This window comes from Microtus pennsylvanicus, chromosome 10, assembly GCF_037038515.1.
Source record: "Microtus pennsylvanicus isolate mMicPen1 chromosome 10, mMicPen1.hap1, whole genome shotgun sequence".
Taxonomy (NCBI): Eukaryota; Metazoa; Chordata; class Mammalia; order Rodentia; family Cricetidae; genus Microtus; species Microtus pennsylvanicus.
In genome coordinates, this window is record NC_134588.1 from 26,986,753 (window position 1) to 26,998,867 (window position 12,115).

The following is a 12,115-nucleotide window of genomic DNA, read 5'->3' on the forward strand; positions in this document are numbered from 1 at the left end:
CACACACACCCCCACACCCCCACACCCCCACACACCAAGCTGTTTCAAAAAACGCCTTGCCTCCTGTCTCCGGGAGAGGAAGGGGGGGGGGGGAATCCTGGCAGATGACGACCTTGCGGTTTTTGTTTGTTTGTTTGTTTGTTTGTTTGTTTTGATCCTCTTATTTCCATCTCCCCAAGGCAAAGATTACAAGCCTGCGCCACCACGCCGAATTTTAGAATTGTTTTAAAATAGATTTCTGAATGTTTTAAAGTTTGAAAACTTTATGTATGGTTGCGCAAGGTAGCTATGAAACTACATTTCCCAAAAGTCCACTCGGCAACTCTCCACACTCTCCCGGCCTCTTCACCAAAAGGTACACTGGGAAATGTAGTGCTCCCAGCAGCTGGGCAAACAAGGCTGGCGAAGGAAGACGGGAAGTGCGCCGCCAGTGGCAGAACAGGGACCGGACAAGGACTCTGCACACCCCCAATTTGGTGTGTGCGGTCAGAGAAGGGCCCAGGTCCTCTGTACCTAGCGGGTGGAGCAAGGTGCCAGTAGGGTTCACGCGCGGGCGAGCTGCTTGGAGGTCCCTGACGGGAAGGTGCCAACCGCAGGGGGTCGAGCTCGTACTCGCCCCACCCTGGCTGCGGCAGCGCGGGGAGGAAGCGCGCAGAGGCCGAGTGCAGAAGTTTCCTTTTCTGAACAGCTTCAGCTAGACAGGGTGGGGATGCACGACTTCAGTCGGAAGAAAACTCGGGGGGAGCCCAAGGGCTCAAAATAAGCGACTTCCCGAAAAATCAACATAAAAAACAACAACAACAACAACAAAACAAAACCTCCTCTCCCCACCGCTAGCCATGGGCAGCCGAGATCACTTGTTCAAAGTGCTAGTGGTGGGGGACGCCGCCGTGGGCAAGACGTCACTGGTCCAGCGCTACTCCCAGGACAGCTTCAGCAAGCACTACAAGTCCACCGTGGGAGGTGAGAGGCCGCGGGCTGCCGGGAGCAGGCGTCGGGGCTTGCAGCGGGTAGTCGCTGGGTACTGGGGTCGTCTCTAGGGGGGTTCCCAACCTGTGCTGTCTGCCTGCAACGATCAGGCCAAAGCGTACAGGTGAGAGATGGAGAAGGTGGAGGGGTCTGAGTAGGGCGGTTCACGGCAGCCGGCTGTACTCTCCTGAAGCCGTGAGCTTCCCCGAGCAATTAATTAACTTCTCCAATCAGCGGAGGCAGCTGAGCCCGGGTTCAAGTGCGGGCTGGGGAGGGTTGCTCTGTTTCTCACCTCACTGTGTTGAGGAAAGAAACGACTTGAGCTAAGGAGCAGAGCCCAGGAGTTAGGCAGTCAGAAGGGCCGAATGTGGGGAAGATTGGGGAACAGATTCTGGTTAGGACTGATGAGCCCTGTGGGTTGCTCTAATAAAGATAATTCGTGGACTTCGTGGGAAATGTGAGGAATTCAAGAAAGAATGTGAACTACACCCCGAGTGGCCTATCTTCCCACCCTTCTTCTCTAACACTGGGGAAGGGAGGGGAGGACAGAAAGAAACACCAAAAGTTAATTAATTTCTTTCCTTAGTGTGGCCTTTGAACTTAATTGAAGGGAACCACCCCACCCCCACCCCCGCACCACTACAAGTAGAAGGTAGTTAATGAGGTGCTGATGTGAAATAAAATCTAAAATAAAAACTAAAATTTTTATTTAAAGCTTGTACCAATACAGATTTTGAAAGTGTGCACCAGTGTTCATATGAAAGTTGTTTTTAATTAGCTATTTACTTTGAAATGAAAACTTCAAAGGGTATTTGGCAAAGGATGGGAGAGATGACTCAGTGGGTAACAGTGCTTTATGCCAAGCTTGACTGCCTGAGCTGAGTCCCCAACCCCACAAGAGGGACAGAGAAAGAGACCCCCAAAGTTGTCCTCTGACCTCCATGGAAGCACTGTGGCATGAGCAGGCACACAGACAGACAGACACATATATATAAAACATTTTAATTTTTCAAAAGTATCTGGCAAAATTAAGGGCTTACTTAACATTTCAAAGACTGCATTTTCCTACAGTATGAATATAATTGACTCTGGAAAATTTGGGTTTGCTGGTTTGTCTCCCGGTGTTTACTATTATAAATTCTCCCTGGTTTCTACTTCTGTCGCAGATGTAGAATATGTTTCCAAACTGAAGTTACTCTGTTCCTCTCCTTGACAACTAGCTTTTCAAGCCCAGCATGGCTTTCTGTACCTTTAATTCCACGCTCAGGAAGATAAGTGGGTGCTAGCCTGCGCTACACAACTCGGGAGGTTCGACTGACCCGCTGGCAGATTCCCGCATAGCTCTTACACTTCGTCCTCTGGAACCTTTTCAGTTATCCAATTCCTGCCTGACGTAATTACCAAAGTCTTACGGACGACATAGAGTCTTTTGTTGTGTTTTCTCCTTATACTATTTGCTCAGATACCAACAGTGAAGCTGAATGTAGAAGATACAAAAACAAAAATTGTTTAACTTAACTCATTTCCTTTGTCACCCTGAGAAAAACCCCTGAAAACTTCCAGAAACCATCTAACCTAAGAAGAGGAATTATTTCCATAACATTTCCTGTTCCTAGCCATGGGGTAATTAGTATCAAATAACCTGATCTGATAGAGGCCAAAACCCTGAATACCCTTTGAGTGTGAATTGTGTCCCACGCTTACCCGCCGTGCAGACTCCTCTCCCCCAACTGAAGGCTTAAGCCTAAATGGAGTTTTAAGATTCAGGGGTTGTCTTTGTGTATTTATTCTGATCTTATCCCTGGATTAAAAAATACTTTGTGTGTGTGATTGCATGAACATGTGTATCATGACATACATGGAGAAGTCAGAGGATGGTTTGTAAGCTTTAGGTTATGGGCACTGAACTTGTGTTGACAGGCTTGGCAAAAGTCCCTTTAGCTTACCCACAGAACTATCTCACTGGCCCACCCCTGGATTTGTTTAAAGGCAGACTTAATTAAAGTAAAATATGTGTATTTTCAGTGGATTTTGCGCTGAAGGTTCTCCAGTGGTCTGACTCAGAGATGGTGAGACTTCAACTTTGGGATATTGCAGGTAAAATGGGAAGACCAGATGGGAACAAGGGAAGAAATTATTTAGCCAGTAAACTGCCTGGGGTCGGGTGGAGGTAGTGTGGAAATGGGATGGCAAAACTGACATCTTTTTTCTTCCTTCCTGAAGCTACAAGTTTGAGCTTCTCTGAGCTTTTGAGATGCTTCTGGCAGCATATTGCCCCAAAGACAAAAATGTCCCACCACCTCTGTGTGGGTGGAGATGCTGTTAAGGTGGCAGATTGTCCCATGGTGGATACTCCCCTGGTAGGAGGGTGGGCTCTAGATCTTCAGCTGACTTTAGTGAGAAGCAAGATCTCCAGAAAACAAGTCAGTGATAATGGTGGATCCTTATTCTATGCTGTTCTTCAGAGTATTTCTGATTTACTGGTTCACTGACCCTGTTGTGAAAGCGTTTCTCTTACTCGGCACCTGACAGATCTGAAGCGCTCAGCCTGTTCTTCTTAAAATTGCACAGATAGTAAGTGGCAGACAGGGATGTGGGCGCTTCAGTTTGGAGACAGAATCTGCAGTGGAAGTGACCGAATTTAATAATCCCTTAATGGGCTAGGCAGGGTCAGAAGGGAAGGGAAGGGACCCTTTCTACCGCGTACAAAAACACCCTGTCCTCCAGTGAAGGGAGAGTAGAGGATATCAGAGAGGGTGCTCACTTTCAGAATCGCCCCTTTTTTCCTTTTTGTGTTTGTTTCTGTTTTTCGAGATAGAGTTTCTCTGTAGCTTTGGAGCCTGTCCTAGAACTCACTCTGTAGATCAGGCTGGCCTTGAACTCGCAGAGATCCACCTGTCTCTGCCTCTCAAGTGATGGGATTAAAGGGCCTGTGCCACCACTGCCCGGCCCAGAAACACCTTTTGAGAGCTTTCTCTTCCTTCCCTCCAGGGCAGGAGCGGTTCACCTCAATGACGCGACTATACTATCGAGATGCTTCTGCCTGTGTTATTATGTTTGATGTCACCAATGCCACTACTTTCAGCAACAGCCAGAGATGGAAACAGGATCTGGACAGCAAGCTTACATTGCCTAGTGGAGAGCCGGTGCCCTGCCTGCTTTTGGCCAACAAGGTGTGTGGCCAGTTTAAGTAAATGGCCCCTGGCATCTCTCAGTCACTAGAGTAAAGGTATCTAAAAGGCCCTGTGTTTCTGAGCATGTACATCCTGTTTTGTTTTAAGCTAGAGTCTGTGTAGCCAAGGCTAACCTAAAACTGGCAATCTTGCTCAAATGCTATAATTAGTGCCCCAGTGCCTGGCCGTCAGCATGCCTGGTTTGCCCCTTCCAAGTTGGCATTCACCTCTGCTTTCTTTTGAAGCGATATTGAGAAAGTTTGTCTCTTTCTTTCTTTCTTTCTTTCTTTCTTTCTTTCTTTCTTTCTGTCTGTCTGTCTGTCTGTCTGTCTGTCTGTCTGTCTTTCTTTCTTTCTATTTTGTGTGGGGTGTGTTTGGTTTGCATGTATATCTGTATGCCATGTGTGTGCCTGGTGCCCAAGGAGGCCAGAAGGCAGTGTCAGGTTCCGTGGGTCTGGAGTTACAGAGCATTGTCAGCTAGTATATCGGTGCTGGGAATTGAACCTGGGTCTCTGGGAGAGCAGTCAGTGCTCTTAACTGCTAAGCCAACTCAACTTTCCTGAGAGTGACTCCTTGGCTGCAGATTTTAGATGTTGGTGGTCTCAGCCATTGGTTGGAAATTGTTCTAAATGCCCAGGTTCCCATGAAGGTTACGGTGTTGCCATTTATGTATTTTCTTTGTCAGAGTGATCTGTCTCCTTGGGCAGTGAGCCGGGACCAGATTGACCGATTCAGTAAAGAGAACGGTTTCACAGGTTGGACAGAAACGTCAGTCAAGGAGAACAGAAATATTAATGAAGCCATGAGGTGAGTAGCTCTTAGTGTTCTGGGGACAGGCGCACAGATTTACTGTCCACCGTGGCTCCATGGGTCCTCTTTTCTGATTTCTGATCAAACAAGTACAGATCAAGCCCCTGGAATGTCAGTCTCCCTAAGATACTTGAGGATGCGGGGTACTTAAGCCTGGTGTCTTCGTGGAGGGCTGCCTGGTGATAAGACAGTGCCTGCCGCATCACCTTCTTTTTTTAATTTTTTTACGCATCACCTTCTTCTCCAGCTACCTTCTCAGGCTTATTTCTCTCTCTCTTTTTTCTTTTTTTAAAAGAGTCCTCGTTGAAAAGATGATGAACAATTCCAGAGAAGATGTAATGTCTTTGTCCACTCAGGGGAACTACATCAATCTCCAAACCAAGCCCTCCTCTGGCTGGACCTGCTGCTAGTTCTTTTAGGCTCCTTTTCTATCCCGGTCGCCGAGTCCACCTCTTCCTGTTGGTTGCCTACCCGGCATAAAATTCTGTTAAGAACATTTGAACTGTCTCTTGCCAACTGCCGCCCAGAAAGGAGGCCTGCCCCCTGGGGCCTGGGAAAGGCTGCCTGGGACCCATGTGCATTTTGGTTGCTCTTAGATGTTGTCTCTGAATTACTGTTGGCTCATGTAGTTCAACTAGAGCATCCTATGTGACCATGATCATCTCATCCCTCAACTGTGACATGAGTTTATGGGAAGGATTAAAAATTAGCACCATGTGCTTGTTTGTGTTTGTGGTGCCCAGGATGAGAATCAGGGCCTTGCACATCCACTTAGCATCTGAGTTTGAAAATAATGCTCAGGGTCAGCAAGATGGCTCAGTGCATAAACGCATTTGTCACCAAGCCAGAAAACCTGAGTTCAGTCCCTGGGGACCACATGTTGGGAGAACTGACTCACACAAGTTTGTCCTGTGACTTAGACACACTCACCATGACACACTCTCGCTCTCACACATACAGAGTAAATAAGTAAATATCAAAAGTATGAATAAAATAATTCTCAAAGACAACTTGTGGTGCATATGCCTACAATCCTAGTACCTGGGTGGCTGAGGCAGGAGGATTAAATATACAGGCGCAGCTTGGGCTACATAATGTAAGATCCCATCTTTAAAAATAATAATAGCAATATTTCTCTCCAATTTTTTTGAGTTTTTTCTTTTTGATGTAGAAAGACACCATGAGTTCAGACTGAGAAGAAATAAGATCAGATGGCCTTTTAGCCAAATTCCATTTTCTTTCAGATTCTTCCTGTATTGGATTTAACATTTCAACATCAGATTCTGGGATGCAGAAGGAAGACATTGGACTGGTTTGGGGCTACTGGTGGGAAAACAGGATCACTATATTTTTAAAACTTTTAGTCATAATTAGCTTTACCTTGTCTTGGCTTCAAGAATAGTCAAGTTTTGGGCTGGAGAGGTGGTTCAGCAGTAAAGAGCTTTCTGCTTCTAGAGAGAAGCTGAGCCTGACACCTAGCACCCACACTGGGAAGCTGACCACCTCCTTTAACCCCAGCTGCAGAGGAATTCATCGTCTTTGGTCTCAAAAAACACCTTATTCACATGCATATACAGACATACAATACATACATGACATACACCTATCTATACATAATAAAAATAAATCTAAAAACAGAAGGTAAAGATCATCTTCAGCCACATTTTAAAAAAAAGAAAGTCAAGCTTTTGGCTGGGAGTAGTGGTACTTGCCTATAATCCTGGCACTTGGAAGGCTAAGGCAGGAGAATTTAAGACCATTCTTAAATTTAAGAGACTATCAAAACAATAAAAAGAGTCTGGGGAGATAGCTCAGCTGCTCTTCAATTCCCAGCACCCACATGGTGACTCACATGGACTGTGACTCCAGTTTATGATGCTCCCTCCCTTCTGGCGTCCTCAGGCACTGCGTGTAGTGAGCAGACATACATGCAGGTAAAACACTCATATGCTATGTTCCCATTCCTCCTTTTTAGAATGGTAATCCATATTCTGTGCCATTCTATGTTGGAAGTATGTAATTTTCTTACTTTTTTGATTTTTCAAGGGGTTACAATTAAGAGACCATTTTGAGCCTCAGAAGCAGAAATTCTGGGCTTTTGAACAGTGCCAAGACTATTAAAGACTATGGATGTTTGAAGTTGGACGAAATGAATTCTGTATCATGACACACCATAAGCCTATGGAGACCAAAGGTAGAATGAGAAATTGAGGTTGTGGTTTGAATGAGAAATGTCCTCCATAAGCTTATGTGTTTGAACACTGCCCCACGCAGCCACATCCAGTCTTTCTAGACCCCGGGCTCAAGCTAGAGCTTCAGTCTTGTTAGACAAGACTCTCCCACTGAGCTACATCCTCAGCCCACTACCCTGTTTTTAAAGAACTACTTTAAAGGAATACTCCACTAATTTATTAATACTGATTTCTTAGGTACAATTGCCTGTAATGATTCAATTTTTTTTCATTTGTTTCGTTTTGTTTTTTGAGACAGGGTTTCACTATGTAGCCTTGACTGGTCTAGAACTCTGTAGCTCAGGCTGGCTTCAAACTCAGATCCGCCTGCCTCTGCCTCCCGAGTGCTGGGATTAAAGGTGTGCATCACCACCGCCCATCTAATGATTCAATTCTTAATTTAAAAAAAGAAAGAAACAAAAATATCCCCAGTACTTCTTGAAGATTAACCATTTTATTTTGTTGTTGTTGTTTTTTTCCTTGAGACAGGGTCTCACATAGTTCAGGTTTGCCTAAAACTTCTGATCTCCTGCTGGGGTTGCAAGCGTGTACTAGGCCTGGTTGCAACCATTTTAAAGGCGGAATATTCTGTCTTTCCCTTTTGTTGACTTTTTGAGCATTGCTAGAAGCTGCTTTGATAGCTCGTCTAGATTTTCTCTCATAATCGGTAGACATTATAATCCTAACCGTCATTAAAGAAGGAACTGAGGCCTATAAGATGCCTCAGTGGTGAAGACACCACCACACAGTTCTACCAACCTGAATTTGCTCCCAGTGCCAACATAAAAAGCTCAGCACTGACCTTTGATTTCAGCATTCCTGATGGCAAGATGATGGGTAGAAACAGCGAGCCTACTAACTAGTAGACCAGAAACTCTGGAGCACATAGTGCAACGGCCAGAAACCCTGTCTCAAAACCAACGTAGAAGGAAAGAACCGGCTCCTAGAACAGTGTTCTCTGACCTCCCACGCACACTGTGGAGTGCACATACCTGCACACACATACAGTGACTCAACAGTTTTTAAAAGAAGGAATTGAATTATAACGAATGCTTTTTCTACCCCGCCTATGTATAAGAAAATAATTAAAATGAGTAAGAAGAAATATTGCCATCTATGAGAAATGTGATTGTAATAAAAATAATTAGGACCACTTTATTTGGGCACTGCTTGGTGATGATGTCCTATTTCTCTTTCTATTGCTGTGATAAGAACCATGACTAGCAGAGGTGGAGGTCACACCTGTAATCCCAGCACTCGGGCAGCAGAGGCAGGTGGATCTCTGAGTTCCAGGATAGCTGGGACTATAGAGAGAGATCCTGTCTCAAAAACAAAACAAAACCACCATGAATAAGAACAACTTGGGAAGGCGAGGATTGATTTCATCCTACCTCTGAAGGGAAGTCAGGATGGGAACTCAAGCAGGAACCTGGAGGCAGGAACTGAAGCAGAGGTCCTGGAGGAGCCTCCAGGCAGGACCACCTACCCTGAGGTGGTATTGGTCACAGTGGGCTGCAGTCAACCACATCAATCATCATCAAGAAAATGATCACAGGCTTACCTTCAGGCCAACCTTATAGAGTATTTTCTAAATTGAAGATCCCCTTTCCAGATGACCCTAGTTTGTGTCAAGTGGACAAAAACAAACTAAACAAAACAAAACCTTTTGGTACCCAAAGCCACGCCTCACCTGGTCTGGCCATTGCCTGAAGGAGGTTCACCATCAACTGACTTCAATTGAAGTAACAGACTTCAAATATGAACATTGCACTGGGGAGATGGCTCAGTCACTACAGTGCTTCCATTGCAAACGTGAGGACATGAGCACTCACATGGGAGGCTGGGCAGGCAGCTAGTCCAGCTACTCAGTGAGCTCCAGGTCAGTGAGAGGTCCTGTCTCAAAAAATAGGGTGGAAAGCAAGGAAGACAGCTAACATCAGTCTCCTGCCTGTGTGTGCGCACGTGTGCGTGTGTGAGTGCGTGCGTGCGTGTGTGTGTGTGTGTGTGTGTGTGTGTGTGTGTGATGTGCGCGCTCTCATCACCGCAGTCTCTTTCTGAGGATGAGATTCCCCTTCAGACAACACATATTCTCTCCCTGACTCAAACAGGAGACAGAACTGTGAACAGAAGTGTGTTAGGACCCCCCTAAAGCACTGAGGCTGCCAGTCTTGCCACACACACACAATACCCTGCGGAACCAGCTAGAGCCTGAGAGAAATGAGCACTTCACCTTTCAACTCAGCATAGCTGGGCCAGCAATTCATTCCATAAGTATTGATTTTCCCTCTTGGTCTCTATCACTTAACTTCTACTCTTGCATGTATGTCTCATGATGGCTTTGCTTTTGCTTGTGCGTTGCTCAGTTAGGTCTTAGGACTGTTGTGTATGTTTCCCCACCAGTCTAATGTAAGGCTTTCTCTGCTACCCCCCAGTCACACCTCATACAGCCCTTACTTCTACATACTTTCTTCTTTCTCTCATCCTATAGCCTGCTCTTTTTACGGCTTAATTATAATCTTCCACTGCCTTTAACAATCTCTGAAATCTGTGGACCCCAACAGGATCCCAACTTTTCCTTTCTAGCTATGTTTTTTGTTTGTCTGTTTTTGTTTTTCAAGACAGGGGTGTTGTGCTTTCCAGTCGCTTTAAGGGACAAGCCACGCCCACTTTCATTACCTATGACCTGCCCACTGCCATCTTCGGCCCTTCCTTTTCTGCTTCCTTGACATGCGTGCTTTTTATGGTTTTGGTCCCTTTAAGAGACAAGCCACACCCACTCCCTCCCCCATCCGCTGAGGCAGGCTGATCTTCAGCTTCTGGCCTGAGCTCGCTCTCTTTTCCATCTTCCTTTCGGAGAGGCAGCTTCGCTTCTGCCTCTCTCCCCATTTCTCTGCTTCCCCCCTTCTCTGTCTCTTTCTCCTCTTCTCTCTCTCTCTCCCCCCTCTCTTTCTGTCCCCCCCTTCACCCTTCCTCCTCCATAACTCCCTTAATAAACATTCAACCTCACCCTGCATGTCTTGTCTATCCATGTTTCTGTCTTCTGCCTGCCCACCCGCCATGTGTCTCCCTGCCTGGAACCAGCCATTGCTCAGGGACCAGCAGCCGTCTCTGCCTGGGACTGGCTGCTCCCAGGGCCCGCTGTCTGCTGCCACATGGCCCGCTGCCACTGCTCAGGCCACCACTCTGGGACCGGCAGCCATTTCTGCCTGGGACTGGCTGCTCCCAGGGCCCGCTGCCTGCCACCACATGGCCCGCCGCTACCATTTGGGACCTACAGCATTTCTGCTGCCTACTGCCCCGGGGATCTTGCAGCATTTTTTAAAAAAGAACAACAAGGGGTCCTTTGTGTAATAGCCTTAACTATCCTGGAACTAGCTCTGTAGGCTAGGCTAGTCTCAAACTCACAGAGATCCACCTTGCCTCTGCCTCCCAAGTGTTGGGGTTAAAGGCGTGTGCCGCCACTGCCCAGCTTCTAGCTTTGTTTTACCAATCTCAATTTTCCTTTTTTCCCCCCAAAGTTAATCCAATACTTTCTCCTCTTTACTCATTCTAGTTCCATTTCACTTCTAATCTTACTAACAGAAATCCAAGTCTACTCCATGTTATCCTAGGTCGTTTATCTCCAACAGTTACTGAAGATAAAGGGTCCACTCTTACTGACTGGCTAATGCATGGTGGTAATATCAAAATGATACAGTTATTCTCCTAGTCAATACCTTACTCAGACTATAGCGTTACACAGGCACCCAGAGCTCCTGGACGGATGGATTATTTTCTGAATTACACACTCAACACTACCACATCCAAGTCCCACTTGAACACTGTAAATATGGCAACTGAACGAATAAGGCTGATAAAAAAATAATAATAAACCAACCAAAAAAATTGTCAGATGGGTAAATCCAAAAAAAAACCAATGTGAAGAGCTATAAATAAAAATCACAGTAAGTCAAATAAAAAAAACTGAAAATTCTCAGCAATAGAGTGAATGAGGATGGGATAGCATCCTTGCACTTGAAGACAAGATGGGGGAACTGGAACAGTCCTACGAGGGCAAAAGTAAAATGAGAAGGGACCAGTGACCATCCCAAAAGACATGAGATGCCCTGAAAAGACCAAAATCATGGGGGATAGGCATAGAGAAGCATCTCATCCTAAAGTCATGAAAAATATCTTCAAAAGAGTCAAAATAGAAAACTTCCCAGAGAAAGAAACATCAACTCACATTGAAAGGCAGGCCCATCAGAATAACATGAAATTATTCTTCTGAAACTTTAAAAGCAAGAAGGGCTCAGAGTGATGTATTTCAAGTTCTGAAAGGTAACAGCTCCCAACCCAGAATGCTATGCTATCTGTCAGAATTAAATGTAGAAGTTAACTCGATACAGGAAATAACCAGGCTAGCTAAAAGATAAACAATTATATTTTTATTTGTTATAAGGGGAAAACTCACAAAACCATAATGAGAAGTACAAGCTCAGCTGTGCAGCAAGAGAGAGAGAGGGGGGGGGTAGGGGTAGGGGTAGGGAGAGGGAGAGAGAGAGAGAGAGAGAGAGAGAGAGAGAGAGAGAGAGAGCGAGCGCACCTGGGCCATGCTCCCTTTTCCCCTCCAGATCCCAGAAAACCACACCCTAACTTGGTCCCACCTCTTAAAGATAATTGGTTAACAAAGCTTCCCCATCACCACCCCCTTTTGTCTAAACAAGAGCAATCCAAACCCAATACCAAATTATAAACAATAGGAACAGATATCAAGTATAAAATTACAAACAACATAAACAATATTAAGCAAGGAAGACATGACAAATGTTTTAATAAACATTCTATTCCAAAGAGTCTAAGTCTTGCATCTGAAATAAACTTGGCTAAATCTTAAGAGGAAGGTAACTATGACTATCTAATTTTCAACCCCATCGAAGGCCTGAGAAGGGA

At 45.5% G+C, this 12,115-nt stretch overlaps 1 protein-coding gene across 2 annotated transcripts; it reads left to right on the top strand.

Moving 5' to 3' along the window:
• The first annotated feature begins 391 nt into the window (after nt 1-391).
• Rab29 (RAB29, member RAS oncogene family) lies at nt 392-8,341 on the top strand. 2 transcript variants are annotated; one of them, XM_075987869.1, is made up of 5 exons: nt 392-963; nt 2,995-3,066; nt 3,961-4,142; nt 4,828-4,949; nt 5,248-8,341. In XM_075987869.1, exons 1-5 carry the CDS (start codon nt 840-842, stop codon nt 5,360-5,362), a joined length of 615 nt encoding a protein of 204 aa, XP_075843984.1. In that variant the 5' UTR covers nt 392-839; the 3' UTR covers nt 5,363-8,341. The 2 variants fall into 2 exon arrangements, with proteins under 2 accessions (XP_075843984.1, XP_075843985.1); XM_075987870.1 differs by lacking the exon at nt 2,995-3,066 and having other exon boundaries at nt 698-963; nt 5,248-5,509.
• Nucleotides 8,342-12,115: the final 3,774 nt, after the last annotated feature.

What these genes read in the sequence shown, in the direction of transcription:
- Rab29 (XM_075987869.1), top strand. Translation starts at nt 840, where the DNA reads ATGGGCAGCCGAGATCACTTGTTCAAAGTGCTAGTGGTGGGGGACGCC. An exon ending in CTACAAGTCCACCGTGGGAG is followed by an intron (nt 964 to 2,994) that starts GTGAGAGGCCGC and finishes GTGTATTTTCAG; the next exon opens with TGGATTTTGCGCTGAAGGTT. An exon ending in TCAACTTTGGGATATTGCAG is followed by an intron (nt 3,067 to 3,960) that starts GTAAAATGGGAA and finishes CCTTCCCTCCAG; the next exon opens with GGCAGGAGCGGTTCACCTCA.